This window comes from Drosophila bipectinata, chromosome 2L (assembly GCF_030179905.1).
Source record: "Drosophila bipectinata strain 14024-0381.07 chromosome 2L, DbipHiC1v2, whole genome shotgun sequence".
Classification (NCBI taxonomy): Eukaryota; Metazoa; Arthropoda; class Insecta; order Diptera; family Drosophilidae; genus Drosophila; species Drosophila bipectinata.
In genome coordinates, this window is record NC_091736.1 from 15,421,329 (window position 1) to 15,447,440 (window position 26,112).

General features: G+C 40.6%; 2 protein-coding genes across 4 annotated transcripts in view; one reads left to right on the forward strand and one right to left on the reverse strand.

The window, feature by feature from the left end:
• Positions 1 to 26,112, reverse strand: part of LOC108125898 (MKRN2 opposite strand protein) — a 52,093-nt gene that overhangs the window by 14,392 nt on the left and 11,589 nt on the right. The window contains exon 2 of one of the 2 annotated variants that reach the window (XM_070277045.1): positions 9,742 to 9,903. The exons of the other annotated variant lie outside the window; for it this stretch is intronic. The gene's annotated coding sequence lies outside the window, so the exon portion shown is untranslated. The remainder of the gene's footprint in view (positions 1 to 9,741; positions 9,904 to 26,112) is intronic. 2 annotated transcript variants of the gene reach the window in all.
• Positions 1 to 26,112, forward strand: part of eys (eyes shut) — a 50,894-nt gene that overhangs the window by 11,578 nt on the left and 13,204 nt on the right. For both annotated transcript variants that reach the window (XM_070277042.1, XM_017242238.3), the window contains exons 2-5: positions 1,817 to 2,877; positions 6,305 to 6,453; positions 18,491 to 18,643; positions 18,805 to 21,158. In XM_070277042.1, the coding sequence (XP_070133143.1) occupies positions 2,264 to 2,877; positions 6,305 to 6,453; positions 18,491 to 18,643; positions 18,805 to 21,158 (3,270 nt within the window). In that variant the 5' untranslated portion in view covers positions 1,817 to 2,263. The remainder of the gene's footprint in view (positions 1 to 1,816; positions 2,878 to 6,304; positions 6,454 to 18,490; positions 18,644 to 18,804; positions 21,159 to 26,112) is intronic.

The window sequence follows — 26,112 nt, forward strand, 5'->3', positions numbered from 1 at the left end:
GTTGCAGTTGCTCGGCCACTGACCATTTTCCAAGTTAAGTCGGATTTATGTTGATGATGCTGCTGCTCCTGCTGCTGCTAGTCTAGTCGAGTTATGAAAGTCGAAACGCCAAGTTTTAGTCTCAATTCCAATCCCAGCTCCTTCACCATTTTCTCTTGGCCTGGCCAACGTTTTTTCTCTCCCGTTGCCATGACACGAGCTATAATTGACGTGTCCAGCGTGTTCCTGGTTTCAATTTTGAACTTGTCACTGGTTTTCGCCACTTTTCTAGTCCCATCCTAGTCTGTGGTGGTCTTGAAATATATTTATTTTTAGAGAGAAAAAATATACAAATTATTTTAATGCACACATGAGTGTACATTTTTAACGAACTTTTATTTAAGAAGTTAAAACTAAAGACTGAAAAACTAAATAAGAAATATTATGGAGAGTACTCTGTAGGGTTGTTGGTTTTTGAAAAAATATCGTATTGATGATATTTGCTGTGAAAAAAATATCAATCGATAATATTCAGAAACATCACCAAAAAAAATCGATATATCGAGTATTTTCGATATTTTTAATAGTCAGCTAAAACTGAAAAAAGGTTATTTTTAAATTTAAAAAAAGGTTTTAATATGTGTTGTCATCCGCATGAACTGCAAACAAGACATATTTTTTATTTAAAAAGTGAATTGAAAAAACAACAAATATTTATACCCACTCTCAAGCAACTTTTATTTAAGTTCTTTGAAATAAAAAATAACAAAATTATTAAGGACATTGTATTCAAATTTATTTATAAAAAAAACTTAATACAAAAAAAAAAGTTTCATGGAATTCATGGAATATGTACTTAATAATGCTAAATACTTAATTATCTTATTTAATGCTCTTAATTACAAAATAAATCTTTCTTCAATGATTTAAAAAAAACTCTTTCGGTTATATGCTGGTATGTCATTCGACTACGGGAGTCACAGACAACACATTTAATGGCAGAAGCCAACCGTTCAGATGGAACCGAACTTCCAGGCGTGATAAGAAAACTTAAAGCAACCTTCGCTAGCATCGTCATCGTTGAAATTTGTGAGTTCCAGAATTCCAACGGATTTGTCTCCCAAATACAAAATGGCATACTCAAGTAAACCTGCATTTCCTTTCTTTCGCAACTAATATCGGAGAACACCAACTCAAAAATATTATTATCGACTATTTTTGCCCAAAAAATATCACGATAATAATATTTTTTTAAGAGAAAATATATCGATATATCGATATTTTGATATATTTCCGACATCCCTAGTACTCTGCCATTTAATCACTTTCCTTTTCTCTGGAAAAAAAACTACAATATTTCTAAAAACTAAACCAAAATCCCTTCAACATTTGTATGTACATATGTTTCCTCTGCAAACAAAGTTTTCTGGTCAAAGTTAAATGTATATCCTCTTTTTGGCACATGTGTAATGTCATCAACCCATAGAAAAGGAAATGAAATGGAAAGCCACATGGCGGCATTATGGATTAGTTTTGCAGCTTTTTCCTAGAGCTGACGACTAACATGGAACTATTTTCAACTGTCACTCAATGTAACAAGGATTTAAGGATTTTCAGCAGCAAAACTTTAACAAAAATGATTATTTAATTAATTAAATAAAAATGTCTATAAAAACTGAACTATAGAGGCATTTTGAATCGCCACTCTTTCAACCATTTAATTGCCATTTCAATAGAGTTTTAAGAAAAAAGAAATCCTTTCACTATTGTTAAGCAATTGTTGCATTCAAGATTCTTTCTGAATATTCATGATACCATAATGTTTATTTTTTTCCAGATGGCGAATTGAAATGGCAGCAAAAATGTAAACGCCCCGAAGAGCCAAAACACTATAGAAAACGAAGAGCTTGGTAAATAAGCGGATAAACCAAGAAAAAAGGAAAACAAAAAGGATAACGAATAAACTAACAAAAAAAAAATCTGATAATAAAAAAAGAGAAAAAATCATAAACGAAAGAATGCCGGGAACTGGTGTCCTGTGAGCTGAAAATGCGATGCGAAGGCGACGCAGATTGCAGATTGCAGCCAAGGACCAAAAGGACCACGAGGACCGCTGGCGCGCCAACAATCGGTGGGGCAAACAATGAGAACTAATAAAGCACTTAAGCGGATAGACGACGACCAGCAACAAGGACATCCAAGTGGTGGAAAGATTCCAGCTTCGGCAATCAAAGGACGATTTCCCGTGCAACGTGCATCGGATTGATAGCACGCAACGGGGCGTATGATCAACGTGCAACATCCTCATCATCATCACTATCAGCATCATCATCAGATTGACAGCAGACAACAGAGAATGGCTGGCCAGGATTTGCCACAAATTGGACGCGACACGGGCCGCCGAGGGACTGCATCCCAAATGCGTCATTCGAAGAACACCAGCGCTGACTGCGACTGTGACTGTGTGAGTGACTGCAACTGTGACTGCAACACCACCGGCCCAGCCTCCAGCGCAACCACACCGCTGACAGCCAACGGTGGAACCACCATCGGTGGCTCTAACCTGGCTGTTGTGCAGAAGGACATTCAACAACGAAACCACCTGCTAAAGATGCCAACAACAACCACATTAAAAACAAGAATAGAGAAACCAACGATAAAAGCCAACACCACCACTACCACTACCAAATCATCATCGGGAGGCAACGCATCCTGGACATTAAGGATATTAGCAAAATGCACTGGCAGCAGCAGCACTAGTGGCGGGGTCGGCAACTCCATTTCCTGTCTGCTGTTCTCGGCTCTGATCCTGGGAGTCCTTGTGGGCAGCGGCGAGGCAGGATTCGCCTGCCTCAGCAATCCCTGTGTATTCGGTGTCTGCATCGATGGCCTGAACAGGTGAGTGGATGCAACCTTTTGGTTGATGGGGTCATGAGAAATTGCCAAAAATCTGTTCCAAAAATTATAGAAAAAATATAATATCCTATAGCCCTATCTAAATTTCACTCCTCTTATAAACTATTAACTTCGTAGACCAATAAACCCGTCCAACACACTTTGAGAGGCAATAAACTTGTGCCACTTGACCATCCGAGGGACTCCCGTTCGGGTTCCCAGTTGCCCAGGAATACGATACCAGAACCAAGCCCAAACCCTTCTACTTATATGGCAGAGGCCCTCGATAGCCAGCCGGTTGATGCCGGCACTTTGGAGGGAAATGAATTCGCCACAGATGTTCTACCTCCCACTCTCAACATGCCACATCCTGGCTGGGATGCCCTTTCCCTCCCATCCAGCCGTCCTACCATCCTTCACACTTTTTTAATGCATGCCCGTTTAAATGGGGTTAAGTTGCGGCCACTGCAAATGTGAGAGGATGAAGAAAAAAGGATGTGTGGGTGGCAAGGATTTCCATAGGATGCACGGAGTGCTGAGTGGGTTTCAATTGCTAGCAGCTTTGAAATTATTAACTTGCATGGCAACCCAAAGTGCATTCTTAATGCAGAAAATTTACGACGAAGATATGCTAAATGTTTCAGATTTTATTTCACTTTGGGGGAGGAATATTAAAGGATAAAATAGTTACAAGAAAGAGTCTATTTTGGGGAGAAAATAAAATGATAATGAAATGGTTATATAAAATTAAAATTCTTGAAGCTAACAGCTAAAAAAGGGTTTGAATTAATACTTACTTCTAGATCTAATCCCTGATGTTGTATTTTATTTTATCAAGGACTATTCTACTTTATATCTTCCAATCTAAGTACTATATGCAAATCCCATTCTAAACATCTAAACGGAATCTTCAATTCATCTTGAATTCAAATCAGAGAAGCCCTTGAAATGGCTGCATTTTTCGACATTTTCCAAAGAGGGCCAACTTTGAGGCTTAACTGCAGGGCGAATTCCATCTCCCCTCCATACATACCTACATATATTTATATAAAAAAGTTCAAATTGCACAAACAAGTTAGCAGACGATGGCAGGGTCTTGGATTTTTTTCTACTTTCCCGCACCCAAGACCGACATCGCTCTTCTTGACGCCATTTATACGACTAAGTAACTGCCATTTTATTTTTCTGCAAGAACTCTCACTTGGCGAATCGCGATATATGCAACCGCTAATCCTGCTCCTAAAAACATCCAAAACCACCTAACACCCAGTACCACCCAAAAACCAGCGCAAGAAATAGCGGTTAAGATATTTTTTTACGATAGCGGGAAAGCTGCAAGTCAAATCCGAAATGCGAAAACCAGAAGCTTGAAATGTTTCCTTGCCAGGATAAAAAATAGGAAAAAAAACTGTGAAAACTAAACCAAAGGCGGCTGGCCAAACGGGGGCGTGTCCGGGCCAAGAGTTGGATGGATGGAAAAGTTTATGTGCCGGCAAGCGAAATTTATAGCTGCAATTAAATTTAACACGATGCCATGAGATTTAAACGGATTAACTGAATAGTTTTCGACCATCTTCAAGTTTCCCGGCAGCGAGTTCGACAAAAAAGCCAACAAAAATTCTGAATAATCGTGGAGGAGTTTATTGGCAATGCAGAACATTGATATTTTATTGGCTTAGCCTGGTTTATGCGTACGATAAGATTGCTCTTAACTGTTTTATGAGTTGGCTCTTAAAAGTGCAGAGCCAGTCGGGCAGACCAATAAAAATTGATGAGATGTAGAGGATATGATTTGCCTGGCAAATTGCTAAGGCAATTATTGGATGCAATAGAGATTAATAGTTGAGAGAATAAATTAAAGTAAATATATGGGCCTTTGAAATAAATGTTTGTTATTTATGTTTTGTGGTTATCATATTAAAGCTTAAACATTAAAGGCTTCACTACTAAGAAATATAGAAACAAAACTAATTCAATTGGTTAGTCTCCCCAAAGTGTCCAAAAAGTTAAATATAGAAAACCACTTTCACAATAATTTTTCAAGATAAACCTTCCACTTTCTCCCAAGTCCCTGAAGCATTAACGATGACTTTTCACTCCAATATTCTGGCCACAAAGTAGGTCCACATCCAATGCCATTATGTAGTCATTTCCCAATTGCTTCTCGGTTCTCGTTTCTAGAATCTAGATGCTGACTTCTGAAGGCAACAAATCAAATGGCCTCCAGGGTGAAAATGTCCAGCCAAAGGCTATAATCAGCCTGAATCTCGGGGGCTTTCAAAGTCGGTTCTGTTCAGAAAATAACAACTGAAAAACATGAGTGTACCCGGTGTACTTATCTCCGTGCTTAGTCCAGTCCGTGTAACAGACAAGTGCACCGGTGGCTCAGCCTCATCCTGCATCCTAATGTAATCCATTATAGAGGACAATAGTAAGCCAGCAGTCGCCTCCACCTGTCTGGGCGAGGGAAACTTCTTTAATTAAGCTGCTGTGATACTCTGGTTACCTGGCGCACTATACTTTCTTTTTTTTTTCCCCAGCCATGTTTGCCATGTTCTCTGCAATTTTCCAGCAACACTCCTCTCCGGCAACACAGATCCCCTGACACATTTTTTCCAACTTGGTAAGGGTTTTGGGCCAAGCCTTTTGCATTTCCGTTACCGGTTCCGTTTCAGTTTCAATATCAATTCGTTTTGCCGGCAGGCCGGGCAATGAAATAGAAATGGAAAAACCCAATCCCAAATGTCTACCAAATATTTATTTGCTCAACTCAAGTGTAATGTTCAGCCGCCGCCCGAAAAAAGCCAGTTTATGGCACTCAGTTGGCCAGAGGGTAGGGTATTACACATTGCAGGAGATCTTACCGTGAAAAGTCCAGTATAATTTATTCAGGAAAATGTTGCAATATACATAAAGGAGCTACGGCAACTAACTAACAATTGTTTTGCCGGTCTTTGGTTGAGATCCCCAAAGTTTTGGGTCATTATTATGAAATTATTAACGGTGCTTGAGTGAATTATTTAAATGGGGAACTACGTTTTAAGGTTTCAATCCCAAAAAGTACCTTTAGGAGCTAAGCTTTTTGTTTGCAAGAGATATCCTTGATGAAATATACACTGTTAACATGCCCTCACTTTAATTACGTCAAACTGCCTTTTTCGCCCTGGTTTGTGTACCGTTATCTCTGCTTCCTCGCACTACCAATCCTGCTATATTGGCCCATTTGGTGAAACTATTTTTATCTAAAGCATTTTGTTCGCTTTCTCGTTTCGCCCACAAGCCTCTAACTATACATTTTCTTATATTTTTTTGTGCCGCTGCTACTGCCGTTTTTTACCAACGTTTGATGCATCATTGACACACCGTTCCACCCCCCCACCGACCGCCCAACGTGTCCTGATAATAACAACAACTGGATATACAACAACAGCTCGTACTCGTGCTACTGCATTGATGGCTACACAGGGATCCAGTGCCAAACGAATTGGGACGAATGCTGGTCGGGCCCCTGTCAGAATGGCGGGACATGTGTGGACGGTGTGGCCTACTACAATTGTACGTGTCCGGAAGGATTTTCCGGTAAGTGTGCTCTACACGCTATCTCTACACACTCACAGCCACACACCCACCAACACACACACACACACAAATTTGCTGCGGGTGGTGCCTCTCTGACAGCTGAATGCGGTTTATTTTTGGGGGCAGCATCCAGTTTAAATGCATGGAACTAAAACGTTGCAAACTCCACAGAAAACAAACATTTGCATTATGGTACAAAATATTTGGGGCTAAAAATATATGAACTTTTTTTGGTTTTACTTTAATTTATATTTTTACTAAAACAGCTTGAAAGATCGTGTAAGTCAATTATGATATATTCTTACTTGTCTTAAGATTAAAACTCTTTAACCACCTTAAAATCTAGTAAAATGGAGACTAATCCATGGAGGCTTAATACGGTGCACAGCGAAGGACATATCTATACCCATCATCACCCGATTCTGAAACAGAATATCTTAAACGATTTGTAGATCGATTATCTTTTGATGTACATCAAAATCTAGAAACAAAATATTCTTTCGATTTTTTGTCAAATTTTTTGGAGAGTCTTTTTTGAGGAGTAAAATTGGAAATTGTGAAAAATTTTGATTTGCCAATAGATTTGCCAATTCTCATCTGATTCTTAAGCGGAACACCTTTAACGATTTGTAGATCAGTTTTGCATCATATTCTATCATAACCATGGGGTTAAACTTCGCTAGGATAATACTCCAATTTTGTAATGAAAACCTTTCTTAAAATATATATCTTTGAATATCTTCAAGTATTTTAATCCAATTCCTTTAATATAAACTTTAGTCTACGAATCTACGAAGACTACTCTCAGTGCATCAAAATAAATGGCAAATAGTGTGGAAAAGGGTTGGCTTGTAAAGTGTGGAGTGGCTGGCTGGCTGGCTGGCAGGGCTGAGTGGGCGAAGTCCCTCTTCCGTGCTGCTCCACGTGCGAAATGTATTTTTATTAAGCCAACATAAAAAACTCAGTTGCGCTTGGTTTGCACTTGGTCTGGTCCTGAGCGGAGACAGATCCCCGAGCCGAAAAACGCGCACTCCAGCAAATAGAGAGGAATTCCTGTCAGGACATACACACGGGGCGCCTTGTTTTATTTTCCCCTTTTCCATTTTTTTTACCCCCAAACGTATTTCTAAAATTTACGCGGTACTTGTGGGGGGCGAGGAGATGAGGAAAGAAAAAAATATAACATACAATACTCGTTCTTACTTATTTTCCCGACATTTGCTCACAGGAGTCTATTCTTCTTTTGAACGCGTCCTGTGAGAGTGCCAAAGGAAACGACTCGGGGAAAATGTAAGGAAAAACAAACTAATGGAAAATGGAAAGTCATTGAAGTGCAGCAGCCTTTTATATTCTCAGATCAGTGTTGATTTGGCCAGAAGGAGAGCTTTTTGAGAGGTTTATTGTCACTTTTCTAAGCAAATAATTTACACATTTTAATTTTAAATAGACCACACAAATAAAATGTATTATTATTATCTATTATATTCTTATATTCCTGTAAGAAGAAGGAGGAAAAGTGGTAATGGGAAATCCAAACCCAAAGCCAAAGCCAAAGCTGGCAAACCAACTTTAATGTTGTCTATTGTGGTAGTCCATGTTGGGTGCTTAACTTGCCACTTGCCACCGTGGCTACGACTACTACTACCACGACGTGTCTGTGTTGGCCAAGTACGGAAGTCTAACCATGAATGTATCTAATGTTCATCCTTTTGGCTTCGTGTACTTTCCACTCGTCCGTACACACATAAACACATTTACTTATGGTACGTGTGAGAAGCACTTAGTGTCCGTCCCTTTGCTTTGCTTTCTTACTATTTTTTTCCACCCATTTCCACATTTTTTTTGCAAATCTCCCACTATCTACCACCATTCTACCACAAAGTTGACTTTATAAAATTTAGTGAAATTTATAGCCAACGTATCTAGGTGTAATACGTGCTATATATTTGTTGTGTCTTGTAGTTGTATCAACGGCCAAAACTAAAAACCTAAATACAAATTGCAGCAAATTTGTTCAAGAAGTTTTCCTGATGAGTTCCAGAGAGTAGAACAATCAGACCAGGGTGGGGGTTAGTTGGGGGATTTCCAAACTAGACCAAAGTCATTGACTGGACTTGGTCTGGAATATGAGTATTCCTGTTAAAAAATATTTGCTAGTCGTATTATATTATTTAAGTTTTTAATCCAGAATCTGTATTAAGAATATCCATTATTTATCCCATTATCCTCATTAAAATCGTAATAACTCCATAATGGATTCCTCCCCTCCATTTTCATCACTCATACGACCCGTTTAGCAAAGTTTTCTCCCCCAAAACAATTTTTTATCGTCGGCTCCCCGGGCAACCGAAACAATTGCATTAATTTAACATAAATAGAGCAGAGAGTTGCTTGGAATCATAAAAACAAAGCCCACAAAGCATAAACATACAAAAATATATATATACATATATATAAAATTATGCACTGCAATCTTTTCAGGAAACTAAGCGATTTCATTGCAAATTGCTCTCAAAAACAAAAAAACTTGAAAAAAAATAAAGCAAAAAATGTGCATAACAAATTCGGCGCATAAAAAAATGAAAACGAAATATGCTTTTGGCCAGGACAGCCGCGAATAAAAAGCCACACACCACCATACACACACAAATACATATAAAATATATAGAGTTTTTGCCAAAAGCAGGCGAAATGTTGGAAAAATATAGCTATAAACTATGCAAAAAAGTCTACGGTGGAAAAAATTGGTGAATGCTGAAAAACAAAATTAAGCCAAAAAGAACAAAATGAAGTAAAATTTTTTAAATGAAATGCATTTCATGAATAGGAGTCTAACACAAAACAAAGCGAAAGTAACGGATGCAAAGAGTTTTCGAGGAAAAGCAGCTGTAGAAAGTAAAGGGAAAAGCACGAAAAAAGCGGGAAAATGAGGGCCTGGCAGTGGAAAAGGATGGACAAACGCCTCGGGGCATTATTTAACCGCTCATTGAGTTTTGGAAAGCTTTCACCTTGGCCACCTGGGCCATCCTTCTAGGGGCATCACAAAAATTTCCACGCCCCACCGAATGCAAATGAAAGAGACCTCTAGATAGTGGTAGAAAGAGAAAGCATGCTTCTAATTAATTTGATGAGCTTCCTTTTCCCAGGAATTGCATTTCCCATCTATAATATATTTTTATTTTTTTGGCCCATTTTAGCTTTGCCGTTTATGCCTTTTGAAGTGGTTTGCAGGCTATACTAGAGAGGACATGCCGTTATGCATATTGTGATTTGGCCTGTTCCACTTACCAATGGCTTAGTTGTGCTGCCGGTTTGTGGGGCTTTTGGGCCTACAAGGTGTTGCCGCTCATTGAAAAGTGCCCTTTGATTGGGTTTTCCCTTTTAGTTTATCACTCTTTGCCGGCTTTTGAAGCTTTGATTTGGTTGAAATCACTTTAATTAACACAGTTTCTGAAATATAAAAAATTTATAATTATTGATGAACATTTTTAGCTATTAACTTAACTCCATCTAGGTGACTTTTACGAATACCCTTGGCATTAGGGCCATAAACAATAAATTCACAATCCTTGTAGTAAACTGCAATCCTTAACAGCTTAACCTTGCTCTCCTGACACACACACATGCACAAACTGCCACACAATTACACTCACGGCGCAATCCAACAATAAAAGCTAGGCAAGCCTTTGTCCTTTTGCTCCTTGGCTCCATTCCTTTATGCAATCATTGCAGCCACCAAAGTCAGTTAACGGTGGAGGGGGAGGAACGAAAGGAGCGAGAGGTCCTAGAGTCCATTGCAGCGAAAAAACAATAGAAAAGCCAGTGGGGTGAGGGGCAGATCCTGCCAGCCAGCCTGCAGGATGGCAGAAGGTCTTCCTGGGCCTATTCTCCATTGAAATTTCGCATTTCACATTCATGCAAATGCAGCAAATCAACAATGAAAAAATAATAAAGCCAGGCGAACGAAAATTTTCAGAACCGGAGCTATAAATGCTCTTTATAATATATATTATTTAGGGTTTTAAAACTCTGCCTTACTAGCTATTGCTTCTATAGGAAAAGTTCTGTAAGAAATAAATTAAAATAAATGTAGTTCGTCTTTTTAGGTAAACCCTTTACTTGACTTGATTTAATTTCCTTTTAATAAATAAGAATGTCCTTAAAAATTTATATATCATTAACTGCTCCCCTTAACTAATATACCCCAAAAAACTGTGTAGTGTACAGATATGGAAATGCATTCAAATTACAGCAATGCAGTTTGTGGCGCGACTTGCTTTTGCTCTGAGCAGTTTTTTTTTCTCCACTCACCCGCTTGATATTTTATCGTAATTTTCCTGGGTATCCGCTTTTTTTAATACTTTTTTTAAGGATTTTTTTATGTGTTTCTTGAACTGCTTCATCAGCGGTTTTTTGTGAGCCAGCGAGTGCGTGTGTGTGCATAAATTTGCACCTGTTCGCCGGTGTGGTGTTCCAATTTCCCGCGCTCGCTGGCAATTTGCAAGCGTTTCCACGTAGCCGTGGCGATACGTTCAATCAAGCATCAGGTTGCTCAATCATTGATTGCTGGCTTCATTTCGACTGCAACCTGCAGCGAGCATAAAGTTAACAGCTTTCATTTTTCCGCAACTTGATTTATTCCCTTAAATACTCTTCAATTTTTGCCAATGTCGGCTACCTCGATTTCCTGCGATTTCCATAAATTTTGCATTTCAATTACTCAGCGGAGAGCACAAACTAATATATATATCATTTATAAATACATATGTTTATGACAGATAGAGGGAGGAAGGGGCCCGCTAATCAATTGTCCTTTGGGATTTAGTGTTGGCGTTCAATCCTGATGTTTTGCGACAGCAGCCTAAAATATTCATGACATTATTGATTTTATAATGGGAACACCAAAGTTTGATGAACTTTTCGAAGGGGTGCGTGACGGCAGGGGTCAGGATATTTTTGTTTGCCAGGGATTAGCTGTGTAATCGAATGCTATTAAGATTTTTATTTGTTCACACAACAGATTCGATTTAATTTTAAAACAAACAAACTACATTAATTAAAGCTGGAAATCCCATCCACTTCCTTTGATTTTGAATTGTTTTTAACGCCACATTAGATTAATCTTTCTGGTAAATGGCATACAAATAAATGGGTTTTGGGTAACATTAACTGATTAAGGCGCAAAGGAGACCCTAAACCAAAAGCTTTCAAAGCGATCTATCGATTAATTGCTAACGAGAAAAGTCCCACAAGTTCATTAATTAATTAGTTGGTAAAGAATAAGCAACAAAATCGATTATATTTCGCATCAAATACACATTTTTGCTCAAGACCATGTGTTGGTTTCTCAAAAAGTTGCCAATCCTAGCAACCAACTGCTTTGGCCTGACAATAGAAAATTACAAATAACATAAGAAGGATTTTTCTTTAAAATCAGAGCTTGGGAAATGTGGTGCAAAATGCAATTAATTAAACCCACCAATACAGAGAGGGCAGGAGAAACGTTTTGTAAATGTAAGGGTGCTTCGGTGTTTTCCCGTGAAAATGAGCTACGCTTTTCCACTAGCAACGGCTTGTCATTGTCCTTGCCACTGGCAAGGATTCATTCCTCTTACTGGCAAATAAAAACGAAAAAAAAAGAAATGGAAACTAAGCAATTGAATGAGCAACAATGCGCACCACAAGACATTCAAGTGCAGGCCAACCACACTGCATCCACTCTAAACGAACACTGTCAAAAAAAAAATCATAAAAAATAAGAAGAACATCATATCTTTTATTTTAAAAAATATTTATTAGTATGTAATATTTAAGAAATTTTTTAGAAACAGTAAGTAATAGTTTTGGACTAAGTAAACTCCCCAGATTCTCCAAGTGCCAATATGCGGATTTTGGGGAAAACTAGTGACAGGAATTGCTTGGATTTTAGGGAAGGACGGGGGCCTGAATGAGTGAATGGATCCCGTGATTAGTTTCTCCGGCGCATTTGAAAGCAACGCTAGGCAAGGGGAGAATGGGGTGGCATTCTCCCCCGAGTGTATCCAGTGGCAGGAGATGAACCCAAAGTGCATTTCATTGCTCACTGTCGCAGGTCGCAGCTAGCGATTTACGGGAATGGATTCGGATTTAACTCCCCCTTGGAAAACCCACCCATCATCCACCCACCACAACCCACTACCAAGGCAACCCAATTCAATGATAATAGATTGCTCTGGCTAGGATTAGTTTGGCATACAAATTGCTAGAGGGACGTGGCTCAAATCCTAACAAGCTAAATGCCATTCTTAGCGCTAGGTAATTGAAGAATTTCAAACGAATAAACCAATATACTTTTGCGAGGATTAATTCTAAGGAAGTGGACTAGTTTAGAGAAAGGTAAAAAAAATTAATAAGTAAATTGGTTAATCTAGTCTTGGAAATTGAAAGGAGGTCCAAATAAATCCACACTTTTCATTTATTGTTCTGATTCCTCGTAATTATGATTCCAAACCGAATCCTGATCTTCTGAAGGACAACAACAGCCTGTAACTGGAGCAGTTGGCTGCTCATTCATTCAAGGATTACTGTATTCATTTCCCCATAAAAAAGGGGGCAAGTCAAGGTAGCTGGAGCTGAATGTATCTGAATATGCGAACATAAAATGCTAACGAAATGTGCAATATTTTCAACTCATGCACCTTTTGGAGACGAAGTCTGATTTCGAATGCACATTCGCCCTCTGCACTTTTTCCGCAATATTGTGTACATACGGTATATGGTACTTCTTGGGGGGGAAAATAAGAAGCAGAAAATGTGTAAAGATAAAATTCAAATTTCAATTTGTGCATCGACTGGGCGGGAAGGACGAAAAAAGGACGAAATTGGCAAGCAGCCCCGAGCAGCACGAGAGGGAAATGGCCATGTTTATTGTGACTCGAAGCCAAAACAAATGTTCGTACCTTGTTGCACAAATGTTTACAGTTCGCTTCCAGCACAAGGAGCAAATACTAAAAGCAACAAAAAATATGAATAAAGGGCAAAAAATGTTGCACAACAAAAAATGTAAATAATAAGAAAACCATAAAGAAGCAACTGAAGCACCATGACTGCCAACAATGGGGCGAACAACGAGAAAATTTAAAGAACTTTTTAATAAAACCGGTGGGAAGTACTATTGGATCTTGTAGAGTATTCTTCTTTTTTACACTAAATGGATTATTATCAGTGATTTTTTTCCTGACTTTATCAATATTTTATCAGCACTTAAATTTTGATTAATGGTTCATGTTTTGTTTTCATTATACCCTTGCAGAGGGTATTATAATTTTGGTCAAAAGTGTGCAACGCAGTGAAGGAGACATCTCCGACCCTATAAAGTATATATATTCTTGATCAGGATCACCTCCTGAGTTGATATGAGCATGTCCGTCTGTCCGTCTGTCCGTCTGTCCGTCTGTCCGTCTGTCTGTCCGTCTGTCTGTCCGTCTGTCTGTTTCTACGCAAACTAGTCTCTCAGTTTTAAAGCTATCGTCTTGAAACTTTGCACACACCCTTGTTTCCTTTGCACGCAGTATATAAGTCGGAACGGCCCGGATCGGCCGACTATATCCTATAGCTGCCATATAACTGATTGATCGGAAATGGTATAACTTTGGTGTTTTTAGAGTTAGAGAGTTCAAATTTGACATGAGAGCTATTTTTGGCAAAATAATACGACATGCCAAATTTCGTAAGGATCGGCCGACTATATCCTATAGCTTCCATATAACTGAACGATCGGAAATGGTACTTGGTAGAAATATCAACTTTCGTATTTTTGAAGATAGAAGTTTGGGATTTTTTTTAGATTTTGTATTGTAAAATATTGGATTATATATTCCTATTCCCATAAGGATCGGCCAACTATATCCGATGTTTGCGATATATATCCGGTTTTAACTGCAAGGGTATATAAACTTAGGCTCCGCCCGAAGTTAGCTTTCCTTTCTTGTTTTCGTTTCAAATATTCCAACAATCGACATGAAGAACGTCAGAAATGTGCGTCCTTTTTTTTTTGTTTTTTTGTGGAATCCTCGGATGAAAAAAATACGAGGAAAAAATCGGACAACCAAAGCCTATCCATTAAAAAAAATCGAGCGGGTGAGGACGAGGGAAAATTGTGCGTCCAATTCGAAAAAAATTCATTCATAAAACATGCCTCGTAGATTGCGGCAGTGAGTGAAGCATTTTTCCTGCCCACAGAAATGACCGAAGCCACCACCCTTGCACATGCTGAAATAAAATGAAAATCGATTTTCACTTTAACGACTTCACACATATAGAATGTGTACTGTAGTGGGGTGTATGCTATGCTGCTGCTGGTGCTGTTGGAAAAGCCAAGGAAAAGTATTGAAAAGGCCCCCAAACGAAACCACAAACGGAGCCAAAACAATGAACAAGAAAAGCCAGAAATCATCGTGAATGCATCGGGCATAGGTATAAGGGTGTATATGGAAAATCGTTAGGGAGGTCACCACATATAGGTAGTGCTGGTGGTTCTCTGGTCTACTGAATTTGGGTTAAGAACTGTGCGTGTGCGAAGATGGGTGTGAGGGGAATGAATTTCCCTGCTCGGTATTCTCGGTGCTTTCTGTGTGCTTGACCACTTCCTGTATTTGTGCATGAATTGGAGCGTAATGTGACATTTCATGTGGATCCACAAAAAAAAACCAGAAGGAAGGTAACAAAAAAGAAATTCAGCCAGAGAACTGGACCAGTTTGGGGGACTTGGCAACATGTCGTATGCGCAATAACTAAAATTATGCCATTTGCTAAGCTAAGCAGAAGAAATATCTGGTTAGCAAAATTAGAAGATTCTTTTTGGGAAGTTTATGCTACATTTTGAGGCATTTGGCAAAAGATAATTTTTTTATCAAGAGTTTTTTTAAAAATGTAAGACGAAAATTTAAATTCATACAGATATCTAATTATAAATCGGTAGGTTGTACAAGCACCTAATTACAAAAACCAGATATAATACAAACACATATCTTTCTACTAAGCCTTAAATTAAAATGTAAATAAATAAATAGATAAATAATAAATAAAAACATCCTTCCTTGTACAACACGTCGTATGAGCAATAAATTAAGCAATAGCACTCGAAAATCATACAATATAAATCCTCAAGAATAACCATTTTCATCTTCATTACACATTGGATCGTCAAATAAAATAAGGCACCCAGAACAATTTAGATTTAACGGCAGGACATAAAGCAAATTGAAATATTTGTAGGAGTTTAAAGCCAGCCTCATAAAGCTGAACGCGATTGCCAGTGTTGGCCGGGCCATAAACAAATTGAAATGTGCAGCGCTGTCCAGCAGCCGCCGTCGCCTTGACGGCACTTTATGGTCAGAATGGGGGAAATTGAAACTGAAGCCGAGGCTGTTGCTGTTGCTCCGTCGATGGCTATGAAATACGCGAAAGTGCCGGGCTGACTGCAGAATCCATTACTCAATTGAAGAAAAGATGGTCGAGCGATAAATTAAAATGCCTTTTTTATGGCAAACAAATAATTGCTATACTCTTACTTTAAATTCAAAGAACCATTCGACAATGTTGCTGCTGAAAGCTCGGAATAATTACGCCTAAATGCCTGGAATAATAGCTTCTGACTCGAAAGCAATTAAAATTGGCCGAAAGCATAACATTGCAAGGGAATCTTAAATTTGCATGCCACAGTTGCAATTTCTGAGATGGCATTAATTAGCTGCCAGAAATAAACACAACTGGTCCCAGAAGTGTGTGCAACACTAATGAATTAATTTAAATTATGCTGTAAATGAACATTTAAATGAAAATGTAATCAGAGTGCCGGCTAAACCTGAGAATATGCAATAGAAATTTGCAATCTTAGCTTCTCGACCAAAAACACACAATATCGAAATGCTTGCCAAGTACCTACACAGAGTCCTGGCTTGGGTATCTGTTGGATGGACAAGAACACACAGATACACAGCCAGAGATGCGGATACATGTACAAGCACTAGTCATAAGGCAAACAAATGACATCGACGGACATCCTGCTCGACTGCCAGGATTTTCAGTACCCTCTGTAAGTGGCGATGGTGGTGGTAGTACCCCGTTTTTGTGTTGATTTAGTGCTTATGCAAATTTAATATATGTTCCAAGCCAACCCAACCCAGAGCCAGCCCACTTTTTCCCCATCATTTGCATAGACTTACATTATTGTTGCATTATAAACCCAGACAGAAGGACCAGACACGCACATTTATCTTTTATGACCGCTCGGCAGCTGCAACTCTATTCCCCTTCTTTTTTTTTTTTGGGCGTTTTTGTTATATCCTTGTGTGTCCTTGTCCATCAGTGTGCATTTTGTATTATTTATGAGTTCAAGTGATAAATTGTCGGAGGATTGAAACGCCCTCTCAATCGCAGTCCACTTGAATGCAATTTTCAGCATTAAATTAAAGGGGAGTTCCTCGTTTTTGTTCTCTGGCGCATTAATTTGCGCCAAGTGCAAAGAAATTTTCAAGCCGACTTTTTTGACACTTTTGTTTCGACACTTTGAAGTGCTCCTTTGGTTTTATTTTCTTTGGTTCTCTGCAGAGCGGCAAGGAAAACTTTCCTTGCCAGACAAGATAGGAAACTTTGTAGAACGGAGGCGGAAAAAACTTTAAGCATATTTCTCGCCAACTTGTTGCCAAAAAAGAGTTTTCGGTAAGATGGCGGTGGTGGTGATGGTGGTGGCTCCGGTGGCAGCGAAACGAAAACAAAGGCCCAAACTCAAAAGGCATTTCTATGCCGGGCAAATAAATTCTCAAACTTCAGCCATACAAAATATTTCGCTGGCAATAAATTTGCAAGAGCTCCAAGAACCCGAAGAAAAAATATATATATATCACTCATACGCAGCGTTGCACTTGCCGGAACATCAGTAGGATACCATTCACAGGGACTGGTGGCTGGTAGCAAATATCTCTTTTCGGCCCCGAGGCGAAGATTGTCTGTCTGAAAGGCTGACAGTTGCTGCCTTTTGGCCAAAACACTGAGAACAAGTCAACGTCGCTGCAAGTTGTTGAGCAGAAAATTGAAAAGTATTTTCCAGCATTTGTTGCCATTGTTGACTGTCAAAGTAGATGCCCCACCAGGGGGTACACTACACGGCAAGCTATAGAACTAAATACTAATAAAAATATATTCCTAAAGATAAACAAGATTTTCTGTTAGACAAGATATTAAAGTAGTTTTTAAGCTATAAAATATAAGAGTAGCTAAGTAAGGGTATCATTTTTCCAAGCCACTTTTCCAAACAGTTAACAACTCTGCTTTCTTTGGCACTTCATGCACTTCAGTTTGAAAGACAGCTACAAATTTTGGCATGTGTGCTTTATATCCTTGCCATCCAACCCCCTCCAGCCACCCATACAAACACGCCCAAAGAAATATCCTTCTGGGTGCGTGTAAATATCCTTTTGAATTGTTTATATTGCTTGCAACCAAATCAGCACTTCTAGGGTTTGTTTTGATTGCTATTGATGCGCTTCTATCGAAACGTTTTCTTTTTAAGAGACCTGGGGAGCGTTCACAAAAAAATAGATTGAAGAGGAAATGAAAATGGAAAAGAAGATTTCCATGGCAAGATACAATGAAAGGTCATTCAAATGCAAGTCAGAAGTGCTCACTTGTTTTGAAATGGCTTGTGGGAGTGAAAGGACTTGAGGGAAACTATCCATCGTTTCTTTATTTGTTGAAACTGAATGCACATTTTTTTTTACCAAAAAATCATTAAGCTTTATCAAAGGCAAATATTTTAATTAAAATCCATAAGCCAAACCACAAAGCTAAATGACAAAAAACTAATTTTACAAACAGGATCAATATCAGACGCAATTAAATTATTTCCATTTTCTACAAAGAAATCTGCAAATGAACTTTGACCCTCGAGCAGCATATTTATTTGTATAATTAAAACACAAATCAGAGTCAGCAGGTGGCTGGGTGTCCTTTGACACAAAGATTGTTTTCACATCCTTTTCATCTGGCTTCCTTTCAGGATCCAATTGCGAGGAGAATGTCGACGAATGCATGTCGAACCCCTGCCAGAACGGTGGACTTTGCAGGGACAGGACTAATGGCTACACATGCACCTGCCAGCCAGGATACCTGGGGGATCACTGTGAGCTGGATGTGGCTGTCTGCGACACAGGTGAGTAACAATGATGAATGTCCTTTTTGACGGGCAGACAGGTAGACAAGAACGAGACAGGGGTTACAAACAAATTGAAATTAAATTTGAATTTAAACATATTATTTAGAAATACTTAAAGCTATGGTTGCAAGATGTATTCTTATTCCTTTACGAACCAGGAACTGGAGCTCGTTGCCATCACGGTGGAGAGTGCATTGAAGGACCTGGCTTGGAGTTCACCTGCTCCTGTCCTGCGGGCTGGCACGGCAGGATCTGCCAGGAGGAAATCAACGAGTGCGCCTCCTCGCCGTGCCAAAACGGAGGTGTCTGTGTCGACAAGCTGGCTGCCTACGCCTGTGCCTGTCCCATGGGCTACACGGGCATCAATTGCGAGGAGGAGATCCTAATCTGCGCGGACAATCCCTGCCAGAACAATGCCCTGTGCCTCATGGAGGAGGGCATTCCCACGTGCTACTGCGTGCCGGACTACCACGGTGAGAAGTGCGAGTTCCAGTACGACGAATGCCAGTTGGGACCTCGTTGCATGAACGGAGGAGTCTGCATCGATGGCGTGGATACCTTCTCCTGCTCATGTCCTCCTTTATTGACTGGAATGCTCTGCGAATGTTTGATGGTTGGCGAAGAGTCCTTGGACTGTAATTACACGGCTCCAGCTACGCCGCCGCCGACTAGAGGCACCACCACAACGTCAACGGTGGCGCCTCCGACCGTGAGACCAGTGACGCCACCAGAAACTACGGTTCCCTCGAAAGTCAGTGAAGAGGTTACAACTCCAGGTTCTGTTTCCGTATCATCTGCATCCTCCGAAGAAGCTGTATCGGTAGAAATCAGACCACAAACCCTAGCGCCACCCGAAAGCGATAGCCGCAGTATTTCGAGAGAGCAAACTACAGTAGCTCCACCGCCTCAGGAGAGGGAACCTAGTTCCGAGTCTGGAATGGAAACCGAGGAGGTAGTGGTGATAACTGCTACCACGATAGCACCACGATCCTCTAGTGCCTCCTCGGAGGAGTCAGCCAGCATCTACACCACTCTGCCCCCGCTGCCAGGCACTTCGAGGGAAGTGGATTCCGGGGGCGAGGTGGTCACCTCCGAGGAGTACACCACAGTTCCTCATTTCGATGTGAGCGTCAGTAAGAGTGAGAGTGGCAGCGCAGAGGCCACCACAGCAGGACCCACTGCCCCACCCAGCATAACCATTGAAGTGGATCTCACCTCAGTTTCCACAAGCAGCAGCAGTAGTAGCTCCGAGTCCGTGGAAATAATGACAACACCAGCTCCGACCTTTACGCAAAAAGTAACCACGCTGGAAACTACGATTTCTGTTGAGTATGTGACCCCTACGCCGTATTATCCCACGGAGACCACCACACCACGAGTGGTGCCAGTACCGCGACCCACTTTCGCCACCGAACCGCCGCTGGACGTGATGGAGACAACTGCTTCGACGCACCACCTCTGGACAGAGGTGTCCACCACGGCGGCGCCGTTCTTTACTGAATACCCAGCCGAAGTGATGATAACCACCCATCGCACCAGTGCCGGGCGGTTTACTACAGTTCAGCCACCTCTTCAGGTTACCACGTTGGGACCAGAGTCCGGGGAGACTTCCGTGGAGACGGCAACGCCTCACATAGTAGTCACCATTATAGACACAAAGGATATCGTCACTCCCACGATTACAACTACTGGAATGCCAACAACCCACCACCACGATCATCATCATCATCACCACCACGAACACGAGGAAGTCACCACATTGCAGCCAGGAGAGGATGATGATGAGCACCACCACCACCATCATCATCACGACCATCATCACCACCATCATCCCGAAGGAGAGCTCACCACTCCGATGCCCGTGGAAATAACGACAGGACAGGCTTTGCAAACGGAGGATCTGATTGAGGTACCGCAGGTTGCGACAACGGTGGAGCCCTTCGCCCCTCCAGAAACCACGGTGGTTCCAGTGGTGATTCCTGTCATTACTGCTGCTCCCATACCGCCAGGTACAATGGCTCCTACTCAAGTAACTGAAGCGCCCACGGCTGCTCCTACGGCGGCTCCAACGTTGCCTCCTCAGACTTTGCCTCCTCAGACCCTTCCTCCACCGACCCTGCCTCCTCTGACTCTGCCCCCGCAGACATTGCCTCCTCAGACTCTGCCTCCTGAAACACCTCCTCCCATAAATATTGCTCCTGCAACCCTGCCACCCGCTACCCTGCCACCTCCGACGATACCGCCAACTCCTCCCTCCACGCAATCTGCACAAACGCTGCCCCCACCCATCCATGTCTACACCACTCCGGACGGGCCAGCGCCCACTGCGCCGGACCGGCAGACCAAGACGCCGGTCACGGAGAGCAGCGAGGAGGTGGAGGGCGTCAACACAGTGGCTACCGGCGGCCGAGGCGCAGGAGGCCTTCCCGAGGAGAAGGCGGCGGACGTGGATTGCATCAAGCTGGGCTGTTACAATGGCGGGACCTGTGTGACCACTTCAGAGGGATCAAGGGTGAGTTTTTAAATTAATTATATTTATGGATAAAATATGATTATTTAAATATGATTATTATTATTATTTAAGATAGGCATAGAGGGGAAACAAATGATAGGAATGCTATCCAATAAATTTTCACTGTTTTAAATTTTTTAAATAATATTCCCCATAATCATTTCTCGCAGTGATTAGCCGGCTGAGTAGGTCAATCGATTGGCGGCCTCTGGCACTTGGCACCTCAAATGGGAATCGAGTTGTTTGTTCGATTCCAAAACAACCAAAAACTAGGCGCACTGAGGGGGTTTGTTTGTTTGTGTGTACTAGGGAGTTGACTTCACAATTTTCAACCCCATTGAGTTGCTAATTGGCCATATTGGAGTTGTGGACCTCGAGGTTGTAATTCCAGGACCACCTCCAACTATTAATAAGTCATTAAGTATTCCAGGTAGAGCTTCAATTGCCAAGGCAATGTGTAACTAGGCAAGGTAACATGAAAAGGCATTGGAGATCCTTCAGAAGCTAAAGTCATACTTTCTCTAATTAAAGAGGATTTTCTATAATGTTATACTTTTAAGAGGAAAGCTACAATGTTATAATTTTCCACATTTACGAGTCCCCAACTACAAATTCCAGTTTACGCTTCTCGAATTGCACTTTAATGAGATCCTTTATTAGGATACTCTCGAAATGAAGGCATTAGCAGTAACTATGCCAGGACCACACCCACGGGCGATGCACTGCCACCGACTAAATTTGCAAATTGACAACCAGAAACAGCATCCTGGATGCCTGGCTGCCCAATTGCACAGGTGCCTGCCCGCACAGATGCAGATACAATTTCAGATACAGATACAGTAACACAGATGTGCCCAGGCTTATACATAAATAATCATACAGATTCTATGGCCATGATGAGGGGTGGCGATAAAAGGGGGTTTAGAGGTGCTGGGAAAAGCGATGCCCATAAGCAGATTTTCCACACAGATTGTTGTCAGGACAACGGGCAGTGAGACAATCGAAATGCCGGCTGAATGGAGGGCAGATTTTAAGGTTACAAAGGTGAAAATAATTCAGGGTGTTTCCTCAAAATTACACAGTTGAAATATTTTTAAAATTTTATAAAAATAATTAATTTGTAAAGTAAAATTCTGGGAAAGGGTTTTCCTATCTTTTAATAAAGTAAGTTATACAAGTCCAAGACCTCATCCTCAACAGAAACTATCATATTTGTCTAGATTGTCTAGATTTCTTAACTTCTCCAGACTTTTCAAATCAAACTCAAACAAAAAAATACACTTTGAAATATATTTTTTGTGGCCCATTTCCGGTGAAAAGTTGTGCAAACGAGCCAGCCAGCCAGCCCAGGGCACTTATGCCATTCCACATCTGCCACACGTGGCATGCTCCTTCCACCTCTGTAGGTTCTTTGCAAATGCCAATTGCTCTTGTAAAATGAATAGTTAAGAACTTTTCGGAAATAACAGAGGCATTAACTACGGCTACAAATTTTCCAGGTAGAAGGAAATCAGACGGAAAATAGAAGAAATGTTTCGGGCCAAAATGTTCGGCAACAAAGCCACAAAACCTTGCCAAGTTAGAGGCCTGGCAAAGTATGGCTATTCAACTATTTATGAAAATGCTTGTGGTAATTTAAAAAAAAAAAAGGAGAGTAAAAATATGAAACAATGGGGGAGAAACTATCGAAATTTTTGACCGGAATGGAAAACTGAAAACCATTAAGTGCAGCCAGAATATATGAACTATTCCCAGCGTGGTAGCGTGCTACAAATTTGTAATAACTGCTAATAATGGCCAGTAAACTGGAAAATTGCCAACAACAGTAAACTGTTCAATTATTTTTCTAATTTCAGTTGAAATTGATAATGTTCGTGGGGCGTCTAATTTGCGGATGGGCTTAGGAAAACCTTCAACACCTTTTTTTCTCCAAACAATGACTAATGTAATTGACGCCCTTTGGGGTCTTTCATTATTAATTATTCATCGCCCCTCGAAGGTCAGCGGGCATTTCAATATCCCGATGACCCCAATCGCCCATAAGTGTATTAAAACCACCTCATATACCAGGCCAGGTCAGGTCATATGTCAGAAACGGCTTTAATGTCGGTCAAATTAGCAGGACCACATGCAATTTCAGTTTTTTACGACCGGAACGTGTGAGGTCGATATGAGCTGACAATGTTTGGCTAATTTATGGCCGCCAGCTCAGGTGGTGGATGGCCCGGCACTGGTCATTTATTTCGAGTGACATGCGACAGGATAACATGATATTGTTGTTTATTATTTTTTGTAAAATCTGTTTAATACAGATATGTGGCTGCCTTATCATTTTAATGAACTAATTTAATTAGTCATACATGTTTTAATGTTTTATCCTTGATTTATTACCTAAGGTATGTTGTTCTTCAAACTTTTTGTTAATGAGTCAGCCAGTAGATAATTTATTTGGAAAGTTTTTCCGCCAAATACATAAATCTCTAAAAACCAGCTAGGTGAAAAATTTTCAGCGAAAAGCCACCACATGTTGCCAGTCTAACAAGAAATAAAATGATGAAATTTTCATAATACCCTTAGTGTGTGTGTGAATGACATAACGCCGCAGGATAAAATCCCGCAACCCACACACTAAGACAACTAAAGCAAATAATCAGAAAAAAGACAAAATATAAAGTGGGGAAAATGGGGAAAATTATTTCATAGAGCGTGTGCCACTTTATTGTTGCCAAGTAATTTAACTAACTGCACAAGCACTCACAAAAGTATACACACACTCAGTAGCTTTGTTAATTTTAAGATTTTCTCTTTAAAAGCACTGGAAGAAATTATAGAGAAGAAATATAAATAAATTAAATAAATGGGTGATGAACAAGTGGCTAGTAATTATCATATGCGCCTTATGAATTATGTGTTAAGCTTTCTCTAATAAAAATCTAAAATTTTTTATTACAATTCCTCTTATTTTTTACTCTCAGTGTAGTAGATTTTTCCATCTTTTGCCATGTCGCCTTCTGCATTTGTATAAAGAGACAAAAAGGCAAACGAGACAGACTGTCTGCGAGACAGACACACACTTACATATGTCAGCTGTCATATTGGTTAGGCAGCCATTGTGGGTGGCCCCCGCTGAGGGGGTCAGCTAGAAGCTGAGCTGGATGGGGCAGGAGTGCCAGGCGGGTGTCAAGAGGTGGCAAAAACGCGCGGGGCGTGGCAGGAAGGAGTGCAGGCAAAGTGGCACTCACACTCGGCGAAAGTCACTCGTAAAGTGGCATTAAGCACATTTCAAGTGCTACCCCGCCGAGTTTTTGGTTTTGGAAAATGTTTGCCTGGCTTTTCTCCTGTTTTCCCCTGCCACACCACTGCCGCCATCCCTTTTTGCCAACGGCTCTGTGTGTCTACTGTCTGCATTGCGTTGCTTTTGCCACCGCCAATGCCACTAATGAAAACTTTGTTGAGCCCTTTTAGGCTCCTCCATCACCGCCACATGTCTCCGCCGACTTAATGCGTCCTCGGCCGTCCTCCGCACTCTCCAATTTCCCCATTTTCTCATTCAGATTTTCCTCCGATTTCCCAGCCACCCACTCCCTTTTATGAAAAGTGAGTGCACTTCTGTCATTCGGGCCATTTCTAGCATTTGCCTGTTGACATTTCCAAGGGCGTGTTACAATTAATTTTCATCTGGCCAACGCAATGAAACGCAAATAGGAAAGGCCGAAAAGTGCCAAGGATTATTTGGAAAATCCGTTAAAGTACCGGCTCTATGGTTGCTCTTTTTTTTACCTTAATTAAGCCAGAATTAATATCAAATACTCATATTTCATTGAAATGAATTTATGACCTAATGATTCCGTTTTAAAGTTTAAATTCAAAACGTAATGCCAGGTAATATTCACATTTTCCACTCGGTATAACATACTCATTTCCGCTTTAAGTCTCCCACATGTTTTCCCTCGACTCATTACTCTTACATTTTTGTTTAACCCTTTTTTTGGCTGACCTTTTTTTGTAGTTCTGGCCAACATTCATTATGCGGCAGCCAAATGCCGCAAGGTCAAAAGCTTTAATTAAAATGTTTCCTGCTACGAGGAGCACAGATGCCAGTCGCCAAACAAAAACTGTGCAGAAACTAAATTCAGTTCTCGATAGAAAATAGACCAACCAGTCCACATTAAATTTAAATAATCCTTGCAACTAGAAAATTTTCATTATTTTCCTGCTCAAGGTCATGCACAGAAGTATGCTATGAAAAATATAAAACGTATAATTGCCGGAGATCCGTGACCTGTAAACAAAAGTGCACTCGGAGGGCGATATGAAAACATGAAACGTCTCTCATCTTCCCAGCAGGCGATGATATTAATGTTTTTCACTCGCAAACAATGCCTGGGATATAAAAACAGAAACAGCGGAAATTTGATGCCGGCGAAAAAAAAGGATTCTTGCTGAAGAACAAAAAAGGGGTTTTTGCGCCATTATACGCTCAAGCCTTTAACATCGGTTAGGAATTTCCGATGAGCCACGGGTGCCCTGGGCGGAATAGGGATCAGGGGCTTGCATTCACCCAGAGACGTGACAAGCTATAAAGATTTTCATAATTTCTGCAGATTGAAAAGTTAACTAAGCCATTTGAAATCCTTTTAAACAATATCTTAGGATTTCTAATCATGTTAGAACAAAGGCCACAGCTTTAAACTCAAAAGTATAACTCGTTAATTAGGTAAAAAGTTTATCACAAATTTTTGTAATTATTTTTTGGTGGTGGAGCCCCCCACCTTCTTAACCTCAAGCAAGTCTGGAACATATGGACAACTTCCCATTAAAAGGATGTCTTTTTTTGTACCCCAACCCAACAGCCACATCCCGAAGGCAGGTTCCTGCCATTATTCCCTCAACTCCCACACTTGCACTTCATTTACCCAATTTTCGGGTTGAGACGGGGGGTTGGAGGTAAAAA